The sequence below is a fragment of the Orussus abietinus genome, unplaced genomic scaffold (genome assembly GCF_000612105.2).
Source record: "Orussus abietinus isolate OABI.00-Male unplaced genomic scaffold, Oabi_2.0 scaffold49, whole genome shotgun sequence".
In the NCBI taxonomy this organism is placed as follows: domain Eukaryota; kingdom Metazoa; phylum Arthropoda; class Insecta; order Hymenoptera; family Orussidae; genus Orussus; species Orussus abietinus.
In genome coordinates, this window is record NW_019394595.1 from 396,411 (window position 1) to 414,070 (window position 17,660).

At 45.2% G+C, this 17,660-nt stretch overlaps 2 protein-coding genes across 7 annotated transcripts in view; one reads left to right on the top strand and one right to left on the bottom strand.

Annotated features, from left to right (window-relative positions):
- Window positions 1-14,953, top strand: part of LOC105700682 (dystrophin, isoforms A/C/F/G/H) — a 404,586-nt gene extending 389,633 nt beyond the window's left edge. For 2 of the 5 annotated variants that reach the window (XM_012426757.2, XM_023432803.1), the window contains 11 exons: window positions 7,681-7,940; window positions 8,131-8,289; window positions 9,284-9,420; window positions 9,844-10,048; window positions 10,145-10,230; window positions 10,598-10,925; window positions 11,098-11,209; window positions 11,339-11,977; window positions 12,290-12,404; window positions 12,929-13,036; window positions 13,594-14,953. In XM_012426757.2, the coding sequence (XP_012282180.1) occupies window positions 7,681-7,940; window positions 8,131-8,289; window positions 9,284-9,420; window positions 9,844-10,048; window positions 10,145-10,230; window positions 10,598-10,925; window positions 11,098-11,209; window positions 11,339-11,977; window positions 12,290-12,404; window positions 12,929-13,036; window positions 13,594-13,691 (2,247 nt within the window). In that variant the 3' untranslated portion in view covers window positions 13,692-14,953. The remainder of the gene's footprint in view (window positions 1-7,680; window positions 7,941-8,130; window positions 8,290-9,283; window positions 9,421-9,843; window positions 10,049-10,144; window positions 10,231-10,597; window positions 10,926-11,097; window positions 11,210-11,338; window positions 11,978-12,289; window positions 12,405-12,928; window positions 13,037-13,593) is intronic. The other 3 variants (XM_023432800.1, XM_023432802.1, XM_023432801.1) reach the window with 3 other exon arrangements.
- Window positions 14,954-14,992: 39 nt separating this feature from the next.
- On the bottom strand, window positions 14,993-17,379 carry LOC105700685 (retinoblastoma-binding protein 5 homolog). Of its 2 annotated transcripts, XM_012426762.1 has the most exons (8): window positions 17,132-17,379; window positions 17,010-17,035; window positions 16,769-16,941; window positions 16,419-16,647; window positions 15,884-16,339; window positions 15,354-15,762; window positions 15,194-15,280; window positions 14,993-15,114 (listed from the first exon to the last, which is right to left on the bottom strand). In XM_012426762.1, exons 1-7 carry the CDS (start codon window positions 17,148-17,150, stop codon window positions 15,195-15,197), a joined length of 1,398 nt encoding a protein of 465 aa, XP_012282185.1. In that variant the 5' UTR covers window positions 17,151-17,379; the 3' UTR covers window positions 14,993-15,114; window position 15,194. The 2 variants fall into 2 exon arrangements, with proteins under 2 accessions (XP_012282185.1, XP_012282184.1); XM_012426761.1 differs by having other exon boundaries at window positions 15,087-15,280.
- Window positions 17,380-17,660: the final 281 nt, after the last annotated feature.

The window sequence follows — 17,660 nt, forward strand, 5'->3', positions numbered from 1 at the left end:
GATTCTACGCGGTTCAGCGATTATTGTTTACGTAACATTATGCTATCACGGGTTATTTATCTCGCGTTAAAACGCATTTCTAGTAAGGGAGGTCCAGGAGTAGGTAACAAGAGCAGGCTCCGTTCTCGTCTTTATCACCCTCCATAACCGTCGTAATATTTTCTCGCATTCGCGTGATAAGTGTTTAAGATTAAAAATGATGATTCATTATTCTATATAATTTAATATATTTTAATATAATCTATTGGGTTTCTTTTAATATAATCGATCGATTTTGTTCCGTCTCTGAGTCCTCCTATGCACATATTTTCCGTCCCGATATATTTTTTTCTAGCAACAAAAAGAGGCAGTGCGATCGATCTCATTGCACACATTAATATGCACAAAGTAGCAGAAAGATATCCAGGTCGGCCCTATTTTAAAGTTCCAAGATCTTCGAATTTTCGTTGATCCAATGCCGAAAGCGCCTCTGCAATAAAACTTTGCAATTAAAAATTGTCTGCTAGCTTATCTGCTAATCGTTATCACATTAAACATCATGTATGAAAGTTCCTATATTTTCCGCAAGTAGCGCTCGCGTCGTTAGGTCAGGAAAAATCCAAGATGCTGCAAAACCAACCATAGGCGTTGTCTCCTTGTACCACTTCGCGTTCATGTGGAAGAACTGGTCGCAGCCCTGCTCGTTAAAATTCGGAATACGATGAGTATGTTCGGAAATAATGCCGCCGGGATGGGCCATCGCATTAAATCCCGCCTTGGCGGCGGTTTTTCCATTTTGTCGCTCCTATAAAAGATCGCCCTCGTGCGTGACGCGCTTTTCATTCGCGACCTCGTTACACTCTCAAGAATTCCCTCATAACCTGTCCGCCGTTCTGGTTTCTCGGAGAGCCCGGTTTCTCCTTGATATCCCTCGGGAGGAAGGACGCAAAAACATTATGATTCCCCCCTTCCTCCCGGTCGGCGATGACGAGATCATCTCCTGGAAAATCCGACGGACGTCTTCCAGCCGCGAATCGCTTTGCCGCCGATCGTTAATTCCAAATCCAGGATATCCATTAGACACTGACATTTCGCCGGCGGAGTGCTCTTTGCGGTGTAATCGAGACGCCTCTCCATTATCATTCCGATTGCGTTTTCCCGATCGATTATCGACCACCCCGGCGAATCCGTCCCGCGGAAACGAGCGGGAATTTATCGATGATCCGGATCCTGGGAATGAAACGTACTTTGAGGGGTCTCGTTTTAACTAGAGAGTGATTTATTGCGGGGAAAAATGCATCCTTGCCGTATAGATACTCGGTAGCATCTCGCGCGAACTCCAGCGCGTTCCTCTCGTCGCTCGACCTCGACATTTTTTTTTTTTGTGACTTTTTTAGTGAACTAAAAGAGGCCGCAAACTAAACGCACAAAAGTATAGAGGATTTAGAGGTTCAACTGAGATCGATAAATTCGAGTTGGGTCTCACGCACGAATGTATTTGTCTGGAAACTCTGCCAAGTTTCTTGATTATCCGCGGGGTCGGATACTCGCGCGCTTACTTTTTACCGGAGAGAAAATGGCCGCGAAAACCCAAGTGGCTCTAAAGCGAGACACAAATAGACGGTTTTTAGCCTTAAACTGTCTGTCTGTCGGCGCTTTGACAGGTTTGCTAACCCTGGAAATCCGAGAAGGATAAAATTGCTTGGATGTGCCCGTATAGAGTCTCCTGAAAGGGGCTATCTAATTTCTCACCCAGCTCGAACTATATTTGGATTATCGCGTGTACGGGACGCAGACCTCGCGGAATTTACCTACTCGTTTTCTGCATTAAATCTCCTCGCTCTCCCTTTTCTCCTTTTTCTCATTTTTCCTATTTTTCTCGGCGATGTACTCGGCTTGAGCCAGGAGAAAGCGGCGCCGTCAGATTTTTCCCAAGCTCCCTGGAACCGCATTTTGATCCCCATTAAGAGGGTTAGTAGGTTTTGAAATGCATTTAACTCAAAGCGAGTTTAAATGAGAACGAAAGGTACAGAAAATATTTGCTTACTCGGCTCTTGTATTTCATGTTTAAGGAGAATTTAAGGGAGAAGAGATTTATAATGTTTCAAAGTGGCGGTCTTACAGGGCTTGGAATTTTTTTCACTTTTTTTTTTACGGTGTACACGATCCTAAGAAAGAGTAAACAAAATCCGTTTAAATCAACGATATAATTTTTCTTCTCAACAGAATAATCCTTTCTTGCAATTATATATGATTCAGGGAAGAATATACATTTGTTCCAGTCAACTACTCTTTTCTCTCAGCGTACTAAGACGCATTTCACAACTCGCCAATCCCCTTAAACGTCGCTCAAGTTGGACTCGCCAAATCGAGGAGGCTTAAATCCATTATAAATTAATATTACGAAGATAATCCTTTCGACATCTGTACCCGGGGTAACGGGGAGAAAGTTATTTTTTACCCGTCGAAATAGCGTTCCACGATACGTGGCCGAAAATCCCCCTTGTAATAAATCGGTAATATATTCGCCGTATTATCCGCGTACGCAATATTCAGGAAATGCGATCTCCCGGAATTATAGCGCGGAAATTTTCCGCTATAAATTTCATAAGGGAACGTGGATATAAATGTGCACGTTTGCCCTCTTCACTCGGCGGTTTCCGGATCCGTGGTCTAAATCGAGGATGCACCCTCCTGTAGCTAAATACGGTAATTGCAGAGAGCCGGAATACGTCGAAGGATCGGTGAATCGGTGATCAGGAGGCATTAACCTCGGCCTGCCTGAAAATTCGTTCCACGTACCCTAGCCTTGGCTACCGTGCATTTTATACACTCGTGCACTCACGCCGACTCGCTCCCACACGTGTACGCGCGCCTATCGAAATGTGCGAGTCGATCGATCGCCTCCATCGGGCATCGATTGCCCCGCCACTTACCCGGCCTAATCAGGAGTTCGATATTCCCCGGATCGAGACACCGTCCAACGATAAGATCGACCTATTCGCGCCAGTGATAACGTCGTCGCGAAAGTTGCAAAATGACGTACCGTCAATTCGCGTATCACGATTTAAGAAATGAAATCTCGTGCACCTTGAATCGAAGAATTGGAGACGTTTATTATTTATTTACTTTTACGTTTATTATTTGCAGTATGGAGGAATTAGTTACGTTTATTATTTACAGCATGGAGGAATGCTCGGATTGTTATAAATTTTATATAAATTGAAAGAAATCACCTTTTAATCGTAAGTCACACCGATATCGCTTAATTGATTCATGCATCGCGATTTAAAAGATGATATCGCGTGTATGTCAAATCAAGGAATTAAGGACACGAATTATTTATGCGTTCATTTCTAGCGGGGGAATTTGTAATCGTCATGGAGAAGTACCCTGATAATTGTTTATTTTATCTGCCAACGATCCTAGAAAGCCTTACGCATACATTATTAACCCTTTGACTACTAAAGGTGTCCGACGTTTGGTCCAATGTTGCCTGCACGCATCGATGAATTTCGCCCATATGTCGAAAGGATTTCGAACTCAAAGGGTTAAGTCTACCCCGGATCGAGAAACGCGCTCGACTTTTTCCAGCCTTGGGGCTTTCGGGGGATCGGTTCGGAATAATGCAAAGAACCGATCGAAAGTCAATTGGGAACCGATAAGAGTAAAACCTATCGCTCTCGCAGGCGAGGTTAAGGTCTAGGATACTTTGGCGGGTTACAGACCCAGACTTATAATAGATGCACCTGGCGGAGTGCCAACGGCGAGGCGCCATAATATTGCCGCTTAGTCACCTCTCTCGGAGCGGCCCTCTTTGTCTGCTAGTCCGAGGATGTAATATTTAACCTCCGCCACGGGAAATCTAAATGTTTACGGGAGCACGTACATCGACGGTTTTTTTCCCCAAGGCGCCTCCCGACGACTCCTCTGCAGCGCTGCGCGAATTAGCCCGCTGCACCCCAATTTGCTTTTTTCCAAGCCGAGAGAAAACCGACATGGCGGGAAGCTTGAAAATATTAATTTTCTCATCATTTAACCATTTCATTGTAAATTCGGAATTTATATGAATTTGAGTAAATTCTGCGTTTAGATTTTATGTTATCTGCCAGTTTGTTGCAATCTTCTTTATACTATGCCGCAAACTCCTGTCAGGGTTGTCCCATGGCCAGCAGCGTGGATACGGTTATCACAATTGTAGTCGTACCGACTGTCCTTTTTTCTCTCGTGCGCGGATCGTATGGTAGGGACCTTTATCCTTTCTCGTTCGTCGGGAGAAGAAAAAAAAGGCCTCCCGAGTCTCGCCGAGCTATTTTTAGGCGGTGCTATCACACTCCGAGGAATTCCTGCGAGCCGTGCGGAACTTTCGGAAGCCGCGACACCGCCGCGGAGCTTCCCCGAATTCGCGAGGGGAATTCACCCGCGATTTCCGAAATCGCGAGGAATTCGTCGAGCCTAATCGGCGAGAGTTTCCGCACTTATCGCGGCTCCGCAACGCGATTACCGCGTTTATCGCAACTTTTGCGGAATTCTAAAAAGAAAAATTCAGTAACGCTTAAAAACCCCAATTGCGTTTCATGTAAGATGAACATTCTGAAAGTACACTCCGCAGAGTACGTTTCAGCGTAAAATTCTTGAAAGACATGAGTTGTAAAACTTTATCACCGTGACATACACACGTACGCGATATATTTAACTCGGCGATGCAAAGTTAATGACCAGAGTGGTTGATGCGACATTAATTAATATTAAAAAAAATATGTATGAGCGTACGTGTCCCGTTTGTATCATTTCTTTTTATAATTTATTCTTCCCTGGGGAGTATCCAGTCATACGGAGTGGCGCAAAAATATGATGTACGTACATCGGTACGTGGCATGTACGGACAACGTGCATGGGCGTATGTAGGTACATGCGTACGCGATTTCCTCAACCGTACACGTTGAGCAATCCCACACCACGGATTGACCTAGAAGCATCCAACTTGACCACCGCACTCGACTCGTTTGAGCAATCGAATCGGTCAGCACTCGCTTTGAACCCTTTCCCGACTTATCACTGGATCTGCCATCTAGACAAGCCACAACTGCCACTTCGAATCGCGTCCAACTGCTCAAAGGAACATCGCAGATCCCGAAGAGCTTGCATCCTTTGATAAGGATCTTCGCGAGCCGACATCTCTCGATAAAGACTTCTAAAGACGAACTCTTACGAAGATCCTTACAAGGACGAAGTACTCAACGATTTGCTTCTTCCTAAAAGAGAAAAAGGAAAATCGTAAACCCGGACCTCGCAGTCTCGAGCAATTTAAATTCGTTTAAAAGTTCTTACCGGGTGGAGGAAGACTCGCCGAGCAAAAAGCCCGGGAGGAAACGGAAAACTATTTCTCTGACTTCGGCGCCGAAAGCCAGTTTCCTACCTTGCATTGCGTTCCTGGGAGATACTCGGAGAGGAAAACGTTTACGGCGCTTATGACTCGAGTACCGAGCTGGAATAATTAACGGTACTCACGTGTCGGAACATATTCCCGCCGTATCGAGGTTAGGTCATTTCGGAGGTTTCGGAAGATCTCGAAGAGGCGACGCCATTTTGTTTCACCAACTTCTACCCTGAGAAAGACTTTGAACCGAGGAAACATTTTGTTCACTCAAAACATAATTATTAATGTTGAATACTTTCGGCCGAAATCTCGAGTAGAAATTCAGCTTTTCGAAATTCAGGGTACATTGGTCCAGTTTTCATTTCGGGTACCGGCATTTCTGGTTTCGTATACATTTGTTTTCGGAAGAGTTCGAAACAAGGAAAGATTTTTAACTGCGTACGAGGCTGTCGCTATCGGCAGCACCGAAGAGCGTAATCCTTTGGCAGGCTCTCGCTGGGCAGAAACCCGACCAGGTTTTCGAACCGGATAATAAGAGCAGAGCGATCCTGGCGGTATGCAAGGACTCGCTCCAGGTGGGACTTTCCTGGAAGACCTGGCGGGACGTCGGGATCGGGAATGAATCATACACGCGGAGACCTAGGACACGCGACCATACGTTATACCTCGTTACCGAGCAAGTAAGTCCTTACTTGACGGTAACGAGGAGTCTCCTGCGGATTGTGCAGGACTCGAAAGAACCGCGAACTGGCCAACGAGCGGCCGCTATCCCCGCTAATCCTCGACACCCTGGATCTGCGAGGTCCCTGGAACAAGGATGCGCAAGAAACACCCAGTTGGGAGCGAAGGGAAGGACTCCTTTGAGAAAGTTCACGTCGAGGAATGGCGATCCTGCAGATGGGCGATCTCTGGATCGGCCTGAACTCGCCACGGACGATATTCGATGGCGCCGGGCAATTAACTCGGCGAATTCCTCGAAGGATCCCTGGAAGAGTGGAACGAGTGCCCGAGTTAGCCTTAATCGCCCCCTCGACCTCGCTGGATGCGATCGGGCGCCTCTTATCAGCCTCGAATTCGAGCTCCGAGATGCAGGAAGGACCTCGTCGGTTAAAGGACGCCGGGGAAACAATTATTGGCCCTTGGTTGCAGGGAAGTTCCTCTCCGCGTGGACGGTTTTCGTCCCTGGTTTTCAGTTCGAGTTCGAACCACAAGTTGCAAGGAAGGACCCTGAAGGAAAAGTTAATAATCCTCGGTTACGTGGTAGATTAGCTCAATCTAGACGTTTCTTGTCTCCGATTACCGATTCAAATTCGAACCGCAAGATGTCGGAAGAATCCGATCCCCTAGATGATTCCGAAAGAAAACTTAATAATCCTTGGAAAATCAGTCAACGTTCCAAGGACCTCGTGGTTTCAATAAATGATACGAACCGCAGGGTGTATAGTAACTAAGTGTGACCGAAATTGTAAACAAACGATCAGAAGAACAGGGGAATTTCGCAATCAACCTGGATCCATAACTTTCGCTCTAACTAATCATGAGCGTCTACCTGGACGGATAATTCCATGGCGTCTCCAGGAGCGTAATCGAGGATGGCGTCGATGTCTCCTGCCGACATTTGTCTCCGTTAATTCCACGTGGATTTTTCAAGCGAGTCCAGATTCGATGGCAATTAATCGGCGTACTTTCTCGTCGCATGGGGCTCGCCTAGTGCGCGTCCAGCGTTCGTTATATCGGTAGACGACAAGGCCGTCATTATGCAAATGCGTCCGAGACCCGATTGCACCGTCGCTACCACGGATATTACGGCCTGTAAATCTCGTTACGACGTACCGATTAAAGCCTAGCTAGGAAAAGATCCTCCCGAGGAATGTCCGGCTCGCCATCGTAACTCGTATCGCCAAGATGGCTCTGCGGATACGAAACCCGAGTTTCGAACTTCCCTCGGCGCAACTTTTTTAATACCGATGCCAGCCCAGAGAATGTTAAAATAACCCTGGGGGTCTTTCGACCTCGCTTCCGGATTCCCGACAAGAAAGGACGTCCTCCTACATTAAAGTCCACGTATTAAAGTAATCCGGGACATTTAACAAAAATATTTTCTAAGACCAACGAAACAATCCAAGAAAAACATTTCAGTCGATCGAAGCAAACGAGTAATATTCGGTTCACCCAGCCAAAACGGTTTCTAAAGTGAACCACATGCAGTCGACCAAACGATTTTGTTTGTTAAATTATTTCTGCGGGGACGATCATAATTTTTTAACAACAGCGTTTGGGCGAGGAGCGGATTGATAATCGGGGTTCACCTGTGCTTCCAGAAAATGTGCGTCTTCCAAAAATCTCTCGAGGATCTTTCTTCGAGGATGGCCGCAGCCGAGGCCATCCAGAGCGGTTGGCAAAGTCCGAGCGACGCTTCCGAGGCGACGGAGATGTTGGAACAGTTGCAAAAGTTCGGTGAACGGCTCGGTCCCATCCAGAGAAACATCGAGGATGCGAACGACCAGGCGAGCGTCTTCGCCTCCAGCAGCGTCATCGTTTCCCACGCACTTCTGGCGAAGCTCGAAGATCTCAATGCTAGGTAAGACAGGATTTTCGAGTTTAAAGAAATTTCTTTCGCGTATACATAGATTCCCATGAAAAATTATGTATCGTTGTCGCGACATTGGTCGACGTTTGATAGTCGTATACAAAAAAAATTCATGATTTCCTGAATTAATCACCCCTCAAGCCCGGTCCTTCTGGTACGTGATCGTTTCTAATTGTTTCAGGTGGAAGGTGCTACAAGTGGCGGTGGACGAGCGATACAAATTGCTGAGCGGATACGGAAAGGATGGCAGCACTCCGGGTAGTCAGGCCTTCCTAGCGGGCAGCGTGGAACCGCCTTGGGAACGAGCTTTAACTCCCGCCAAAGTGCCTTACTACATCAAGTAATTAAATGATTTCCCCCTCGATAGGGCAACCACTTCGCCGAGCGAAAAAATCGGGACTTCGCGGCCTGGGGAAAAAGAGGGCACAAAGATAGCAGACCAGCCCCCTTATGGTGGCGAGATATTCTCCTGAAGCGAGATATTGTAACTCGAATCCAGGGAAAATTCTAAAAGGGAGCGAGGGAAAAAATTAATACAATTGGCTATTGTAGAAGTCTGAAACAGAGTAATCAAAAACATGGTTAGTCGTCTCGAGTACGGCTATCATTGGAAGTAGTATTTAAAAATATTGAAAAACCTCAAAATGGCACTTTGAGAAGGAAACTTAATTCCGTACAAAAGAACGGTGCATTTTTTGAGTTTCAAATTTGAAATTTCGCATTAGCTGAAACGCTCCTAGTTCCAGCCAGAGTTAGATATCCACAAGAAATATCTCCAAAATTGTAAGTGGATTCGATCATCCGTTTGAGATTTCGATTGCCCTTTAAAAATGTGCTGTGTCGAGACAAAGACGTTTAAAGTTCTACGTGCACGTCTTTTGTACATGAGATACACTTTGCAACACAGCTAATCAAGGCCGTACGCGATTCTCTTCCTCGTATACTTGTTAATCGGTCGAAGAAAATCGATTTCGGTGGTTCAGGGAGATCTTTTAACGATCAGAATCCAGCCTGGAGATTTCCGCTGAGGCCGTGATTCCCTGTTCGCCGGGCTTTCAGATTATCGTTGCACTTGCACCGGCGGTCTGGGCCGAAGCAGGGTTTTACCTGGCAGCTGGCGAACTGGGGTCTAACTCCGTAAACGCTGATGCCAGACCAGAAGTTGGCAGGGCGAAAGTTAGCCGATGAACTCGCGACTACGTAAACATTGCGCGGTTAAAGCTGACCGGTGGGCTCCGCTGATCCGTAGGAGAAGTTACGCCCGTGTCCGCGCCCGTTTAGCATATTGCCGGTTTCCTTGTATTAAGCCCTAACAATGTTTTCTCTATCCGCAGCCACCAGCTGGAGACGACGCACTGGGATCATCCGAAGATGATAGAGCTGATGTCCTCGCTGGCAGACCTCAACGAGGTCCGCTTCTCCGCCTACAGGACCGCCATGAAGCTGCGGACCGTGCAGAAGAGACTCTGCTGTAAGCAGATAAATGCCTTTTAAGTCACTTTAAGGGGATGTAAAAGTGGCATCCAAAGAGTCAATCGTTCGTGAAACTTTCCTCCGAACTGGGTCTACCAAACCGTTTCAAACTCTACTACGTGAATGCGAAGACTGTAAGGAAGCTCCTGACCCTCGTGAAATTTCACTTTTTATAACAAATTTTATAAATATCTGAACAGATTTTCATGAGAGTCGGAACCTTCCTTATAGCCTCCTTGTTTACCCTGTAAAGTTTAAAGCGATTCGCAGGACCCAGTTTGGAGATAAGTTTTATAAACGAAACTCCTTTGAAGCCACTTTCGCATCACCTTAATATCCGATCTCTCGTGCGTGGAGGACTCGTCGCGTCGGAACGAGGAACGGCATGAATTTCAATGTGCATTCCTGATGTGCCCAACAGTGGATATGCTGAGCCTCTCTTCTGCGTTGGAGCAGTTCGACTGCCACGGGTTGCGGGCCCAGAACGATAAGCTCATCGACATCCCCGACATGGTGACGGTGTTGACCTCGTTGTACGAAGTCATCGCAGCAGAAAACCCGACCCAAGTGTCCGTGCCTCTGTGCATAGACCTGGCCATCAATTGGCTGCTCAACGTATACGATAGGTATGACAAGCGAATGGCTTATCCCGTCTTTACCATCCTACTTGTCGCTACGTCTCCTTCCTGCCAAGCTGAAACGTTTGTACCATCTTCTTTCAGCCAAAGAACCGGACAGATTCGAGTTTTATCGTTCAAAGTAGGCCTCGTCTTGCTGTGCAAAGGCCACCTGGAAGAGAAATATAGATGTATGTTAATTCATCTCCGTTTAGTAGATTTATCTTGAACGTTAAGGTGATGCGAAAAGGGTCTCGTTTATGAAACTTCTCTCCTGACTGGGTGTACCAAATCGTTTCAAACTCCACACCGTGAACGTAGAGGTTACAAGGAAGGGCCTGACCCTCGTAAAATTTCATTTTCTAAATATTTTTCTTATAAACAATTTATTTCTTATTTACGATTGAACGTTAGGGATGTCGAAACCTTCCTTAGAGCCTCCATGTTCACGTGGTAGAATTTCACCCGATTCGGAGAAAGATTTCATGGTACGATTGTCTCCTTAGTCACTTTCATTCACAATTTTTGAATGATTAATTTGATTCGTTCTGCTTGCAGACTTATTCCGGCTAATAGCCGATCCAAACCGACTAGTCGATCAACGTAAATTAGGCCTCTTACTGCACGACTGTATCCAAGTTCCGAGACAACTCGGCGAAGTGGCCGCTTTCGGGGGTTCCAACATCGAGCCGAGTGTTCGAAGCTGCTTCGAGAAGGCCGGCAAAGATAAGAACGAGATAGAGGCCGTGCACTTTTTGAGTTGGCTGCAGCAAGAACCTCAAAGCATGGTCTGGCTTCCTGTTCTGCACAGGCTGTCGGCTGCAGAAAGTGCCAAACATCAGGCACGGTGTAACATTTGCAAGGAATTCCCAATCATTGGTTTTAGGTAATTTATGCTCTATCAACTCTGATAAGAGGCCAGAAAATTCCCGCAATGGTATCTGGTAATTCTATTTAATTTAGAGGTTTCACTTCCAACACTCGTGGGATCACTCGCCGAGATTTTAATTTACATACAAATCTATGTCACGTGCATTAAACGAATTGATTTGTTTTAGATATCGCTGTCTCAAGTGCTTCAACTTTGACATGTGTCAGAATTGCTTCTTCTCTGGGCGCAAAGCGAAAAATCATAAACTGACCCATCCCATGCAAGAATACTGCACGGCGGTAAGTCACAGGCAGACGCGAATGCCTTCCCAGACATGACGCTATCACAGAATGCTGGACAGGCATTCGTATCCACCAGGGTACCCGTTTCCTGGTTTGCTCCCGTTTGACGCCCCATTTCTCCCGCAGACCACATCGGGCGAAGACGTGAGAGATTTCACCCGAGCGCTGCGAAACAAGTTCAAGTCGAAGCGATACTTCAAGAAGCATCCTAGGGTCGGTTATCTGCCGGTTCAGACCGTTCTCGAGGGTGACGCTCTGGAGAGCCCAGCTCCGTCTCCGCAGCACAGCTCTCTCAGTCAAGACATGCATTCTCGACTGGAGATGTACGCAACGCGGTTGGCCGAGGTCGAGCTTTCCCGCACGCGCAGCAACTCCACCCCCGACAGCGACGACGAGCACCAGCTGATCGCGCATTACTGCCATAGCCTGAACGGCGGCGACAACGTCAACGTGCCGAGGAGTCCCGTCCAAGTTATGGCCGCCATCGACGCGGAGCAGAGAGAGGAGCTGCAGGCGATGATCAGGGAGCTGGAGGAGGAGAACGCCACCCTGCAGGCCGAATACGAAAGGCTACGTTCGACCCAAACCCCCGGATCGACCCCCGAAGACGGCCACGGCACGAGGCAGCCGGATTGCGACATGATCGCGGAAGCTAAACTGCTTCGACAGCACAAGGGGAGACTGGAGGCACGCATGCAGATCCTGGAGGACCATAATCGTCAACTGGAGGCGCAGCTACAGAGGCTGCGACAGCTCTTGGACGAGGTAATTGAAACTGCTGGCGCCGCCTTGAAGACGTTGACCTTCCAAAAGGGATTGACACCAGTTAGCCACCTCTTTGATAAGCGGGTTTTCAGGACGAGTATGGTTATCGAAAATAGCTAACTGGTTAATGAACCGCGGGTTGGATAAGCAGAAAACTAATTAATTTCAATCACTTGATCAGCGAAATTTTCGTTGCATTGACAAAAATTAATTCTATCACTTATTAAGTAGCCCTAGATTAAGGGTTTTAACTCGAATATTAGGACACCGGTCCTGAATGTGAAAAATGAACTAATTGTGCTCTACTTTTAGCCGAATGCATCCTCGCCGTCCAAGACCGGCACTCTGCAAATGAGAAGCGTGACTGCCTCGCAATTAGCCACCGATTCTCCGGCGAAAATGAATGGCCATTACCACGACTCTCCGGGTAAGCGGTTTGGTGCAATAAGAAAGCGTGTACTAATTGCCTAGAATGCTTAGGGTGGGTGATGGATACCTTACGGATTAACTTTACTCTTGGTGATGGATGCCTCATAGATTAACTTCACTCTTTGTCAAAGGTTGCGCTTTTCGGTAGAAGGTTGATCGCGTCGCCCTGCGTCTCGAAAATGGAAATGGAGCTTCTGGCCTCGAGCTTGAACGGATTAATAACGGAATAAAAATTAGTTCGTCCGTTTAACCCTTTCAGCCACCGTAATCTAAATGCTTTAGGGGTTTTGGGTAGGCTTGTGAGAAGAAAACATCAGATTGCTTCTAGAATTGAGTCTCGTAAACTACCCTGAGCGAAATCTAAATCTTGTTAATCAGTCGAAGAATGTCCGTGCTCTACGCTTTTAAGGGGCTGAAAGGGTTAACGATGAAAATTGGGCGCGCCGCGATCACGTAATCGGAACCCGCTTTTTTGAGCTGGAAACGGTGTTTACACGTTTGCTTTGGGTATCACGGGATTAGGTGGTGGAGGCCCTGGTGAAGGCAGAGTCAGCAGCTTAGAGAGGCCCCCACCGCCGCCTCATTCCCACAGCGTAGCCCATAACGTGGGTAACCTCTTGCATATGGCAGGTTCGTCCATCTCTTCATAAAAAGGAAAAGAAAAAAAAAAAAGAGAATATACAAATCGCTGCATGCCCCTCATTCTAGCGTCATTACCCTTGACTCATCTCTTTAACCATTTCACGTCTCCTGTTTCACTGCAACAGGATGGATGTAAAAGGTAAAGTTCGCAACATATAATCCCGATTACGGAGTGTGCCGTATACCAGACCAAATGAATTCTCGCCTAATTAAGGTGATACGAAAGAGTCAGCTTACATATATATATCCGAGAGGTCAAATCGTTGCCGATTAAATTTCTCAGCGCCTTTCGCGTCACCTTAATATTAGCGAGTGAAACTAGGATGCAGTTTTTGACAATCTTAGCTTGGTCGTTGCATAAGTGCCTCCGATCGGAGAAGGTACTCCGAAACGTCGTCGTTCGCTGACAAAACTGGCTACTATGTGCCAGGGACGGCTTCATTGCACAATCTGCCACTGCACAGTCATTAATTTTCTAACGTTTCTCCTCGTCTATGGAGTACTTTCAACGCAGAGGATCTAATCTACGCTCTTGGAATTTCCAGAAGACTTGGGAAAGGCTGTCGGGGATTTGGTGACGGTCATGACGGAAGACTCGTCGAAATCGAACGGGCAGAGAGCCCCTCCACCAGCTTTTAAGTAAAGGAAGTAAAGGATCCACGATTCAACCGCGATCGCTCCAGCATATCACATTTGCGTTTTCTGGCGTGATCGCTTCCACGAAATTACAGGAAGACCCAACCGAGAGGATCGCGCGTCGCAAACCTTAACGATAATCCGACGACCAGGAAAGGAGCTAGGCTCCATCGCATATCAGAGACGAATCCACGGTTTTTTAACTGCCGTGCAACATGCAGGGTCAGGGGAGCTACACGGTGGTTTTGGGTATTTTATAAGTTTTGATATGCGCCATTGTATAGCTGAATTATATCATTAAGGCAGTTACTGTTTGGCTTCGATGGTCCCCTGAGAGCGACTTTACCCTACATATTGACTCATCATATCATGGAATCTTATCGTACGAAGAATCGACTTTATGCTTGCTAGCTAAACTATACAGAAGATATAACTATTATAAATACGTATAAGGAAAAAGTAATATCATTAATGCATGCAAGGCAATGTATCAAATCGCGTATTCTCTAGAGCGTAGGCCGTAATCTACACGCCCATTCGGTTCACTGCCACTGGCACGACTCCTTAAGGGGATGTGAAAGTGGCACGTAAGGAGACGATCGTTTATGAAACTTTCCTCCGAACTGAGGGTACCGAATCTATTCAATCTCTACAGCGTGAACGTGGAGGCTCGAGGAAAGGTCCTGACTCCCATGAAATTTCAATTTGTTTTAAAGCTTGTTCGCGGATATTCTTTTATAAAAAACGAAATTTCACGAGTGTCAGAACTTTCCTTACAGCCCCCATATTCATGTTGTAAAGTGTGAAACGATTTGATATTCCCAATTCGGTCAACAGTTTCATAAACGGGACCTCTTTGGCGCCACTTTCGCATTCCCTTAACGCGATTCACTTGATACCTGAGTTATGAGTTCGGCCGGCGCGAGTCGTCCGCGTTCATGCGAAATCACCATATCGAATGCTGCTCCTACACGCCCAAGGGTTTCCAAGATCCACCTTCGGGGAAATGAAGTCGAACCTTTTATCGACGGATGACGAAGCAGGGACCGACACTCGGGTGTCGTACGGAAACTTCGACTTCATTTCTTCAATGAGCGTCGCATTTTTCGTATTTTTTTACCAAGTTAAGAGAGGCGAATTCTGTCTTATTTAAGTCCGCCGGATGTTACGTGTATTTAAAGATATACCTAAGTGAAACCTACATCTAATTTACAAACTGTTATAGGCTGTATTCTGACATAACCTGTAATAAAGTTGTCTAGAAAAAAAGAGGAGCGTGTACGTTAATCGTTGCAAAGTACCGTTCGAGAGAATACGCACGACCTAATAAAATGAAATGTTTATTCCTTACCCAGTTTTAAACCATGCGAAACAGAAACTGTTAATCTTCAGGGTCCGGACAATAAAATGGAATTGCTCTCGGGTAAATACTAAACATGGAGAATGTAATGCATATTATAAATTAATTCTTTTTAGTTAATAAGCTGTACAAGTATTTATATAAATTACTTCATTTGCCCTTTCGGTGCTCCAATCTTGGCCTTCCTTTCTTTGCCGCGGGTTTATCTTTTCCTTTGTTCAGAAGAGGATGTGTTTCTGAAACGTAAATGGCATTCTTGTATTAGCCAGGGCGATACGATAAATATATAAAGTACTTGTAACTCCTTACCATCGATCGGCGCTCCTTGCAAATTTATGTCATGTGAACGATGTTTCTTTACGGGGGGTTCGTGGGATGTTGCCTGATTGTCTTCGGTTTCTTCTACGTCCGGGGAAATCGGTAAAAACTGAAGCGATCCGATATCTTCCGTTTCTTCGTCGGAACTGCAGAAAGCTGCTACTCTGTCGATGGATGCAACGTCGACTTCTATCTCTTCATCTTGTGCTTCTTCTCCTTGAACTACGGACTTGTCCTCGTCACTTAAGTCGAATTCACTCTCTCGTTCCTCATATTCCACATTCTCGTCCAACTCTTTAAAATCTGGCGCAAAAGCTGACCAATTTTCAACTTGATTTTGTGCCCAAATAGAAACGACGCCAGAAGATATCGAAGCGATTATTGGCCGTACTGGATGCCACTGTAAAGAAAACATTTGACATTTTTAAACAGTAATTCCTTTGTCTCGGTCTGCAAGTCTGCTTCTCTCATCGGTCAATAAATACTAAATATATTGCAAATACTAAATAGGGAAAACTTACCACTACATCGAGAAGAAGTTCTCCTTTTGTCCCGTGCAGAATTTTCACCAGATTTCCTATACTCTTTTCCCAAACATATAAAGCATGTTGTCTAGCAGACCCTCCGCAAACATATTCTCCATCTCCCGAGAAGCAACATTTCTTCCACATGGATTTATTAACCTGATCTTGCAATTTTTGAATCGGTTCTGGTTCCCCGTCTTTTCCACAAGTCAATATCTCAGTGCTGTCATAAACGCGGATCACTCTGTCCGATGTATTAATTAGAAAGCATGACCCTCGTCGCGCAAATTCAATACTTTTGACAGCGGTATTGCTGGCCGTTCCCTGTGATATTTTGTATGAAGCCTTCACGGTTAATGTTTCAGCATCCAGAACTAAAATTCTACCACGAGCATTGCCAGTAAAAACATAATCACCACGTCTGTCGAACGATGCCACTATATTCAGATCACTCTGAAAATATACAATATAAATAACTAAGTAGATAATTTAAATTCATTTAATGATTAAATTTAATGCATCGATTACATACATCTTCGTCCAGAGGTATTACCCTGTGAGTCCCTTCGACATCGACCATAACTGCTGCATGTCTCATCGGGCATACCAAGAATTTATTGAGATTCCTCGGATGAAATTGCACCTTTAATATCGGCGATGGAAATCTATATTTTTGGTCACATTCTCCCGATAAAATGTCCCATATGCATACATTATTGTCCGTCGAAGCGCTCAGTAATTTATGGCCATTTCTGGACCAACTATGATAGACAAAAATGTATAATGTATATTTGTGAAAGAAATTTATCACAATTTCAATGCAAGCAAAATACTGAAGTTTACTTCAAAGTTATTTGTACATTAATGTACAGGCAATGGTACCTTATCGAACAGACAGGATGAACGTGAGCACTGATAATCTTAGCGATACCACGTGTAAGAAAATCCCAGATGACGATTCTGCCATCGTTGCACCCAACCGCCAATAGCGTTCCTCTTTTATTAAACGCACAAGTTACTGCCAAAGAAATGCAGTCCAACGTTCCATCAAACTCCTGCAAAATGTAAAGCTTGCAGTAATTTGTATAAAAACCCTTGAGAGATTAAAATATACGTTACTCACCTCTGGATAGTTTTGGCCAAACGACTCTGGAAGTAAAGATATAAAATTGAAATATACTTTCAGAATAATCATTTCTAGAGCCACTAATTTAATTTAATGAATTTCAATAAACGGATACTTACCAAGCAGTTCTAGATTCATAATTTGGACTGCTTCATAACAGTAAACTCACATCAAATTGAAGGTTATGTCAGTACAAATTACAGATGAAGTTGGACAAACCGAGTTACAATCTTATAGTCTTACTGATAAAGATTCACTAAAATCACAAAACACTAAAAACAATTTAAACGGACTTACTTCTTCGCGTATAGTATATATAAAAACTGTTCAATCAATTAGACGTTCGAGCAAAGGATGCTAAAAAGTGTTTATACTACAGATCATTGAAATATACTACCAGAGAGTGGCAGAAAGCATAGCACATGTTGCACAGCTATTACGAGCTAGTGCCACCTAGCTATCGTGTTTTAAACTGATCCACATTTAACAAACCCGTTCCTTGTGAAGGTATGTACTTTTTTATTTATTTTTAACATCAACATCAACCTACAGTATTAGACCAACTTCTGTATAATAATAAAGAGAAAGAGAGAACGTAGCAAAAAATGCCACAGAGCCGATGAAATCAACATTCTACAAATGTTTCGT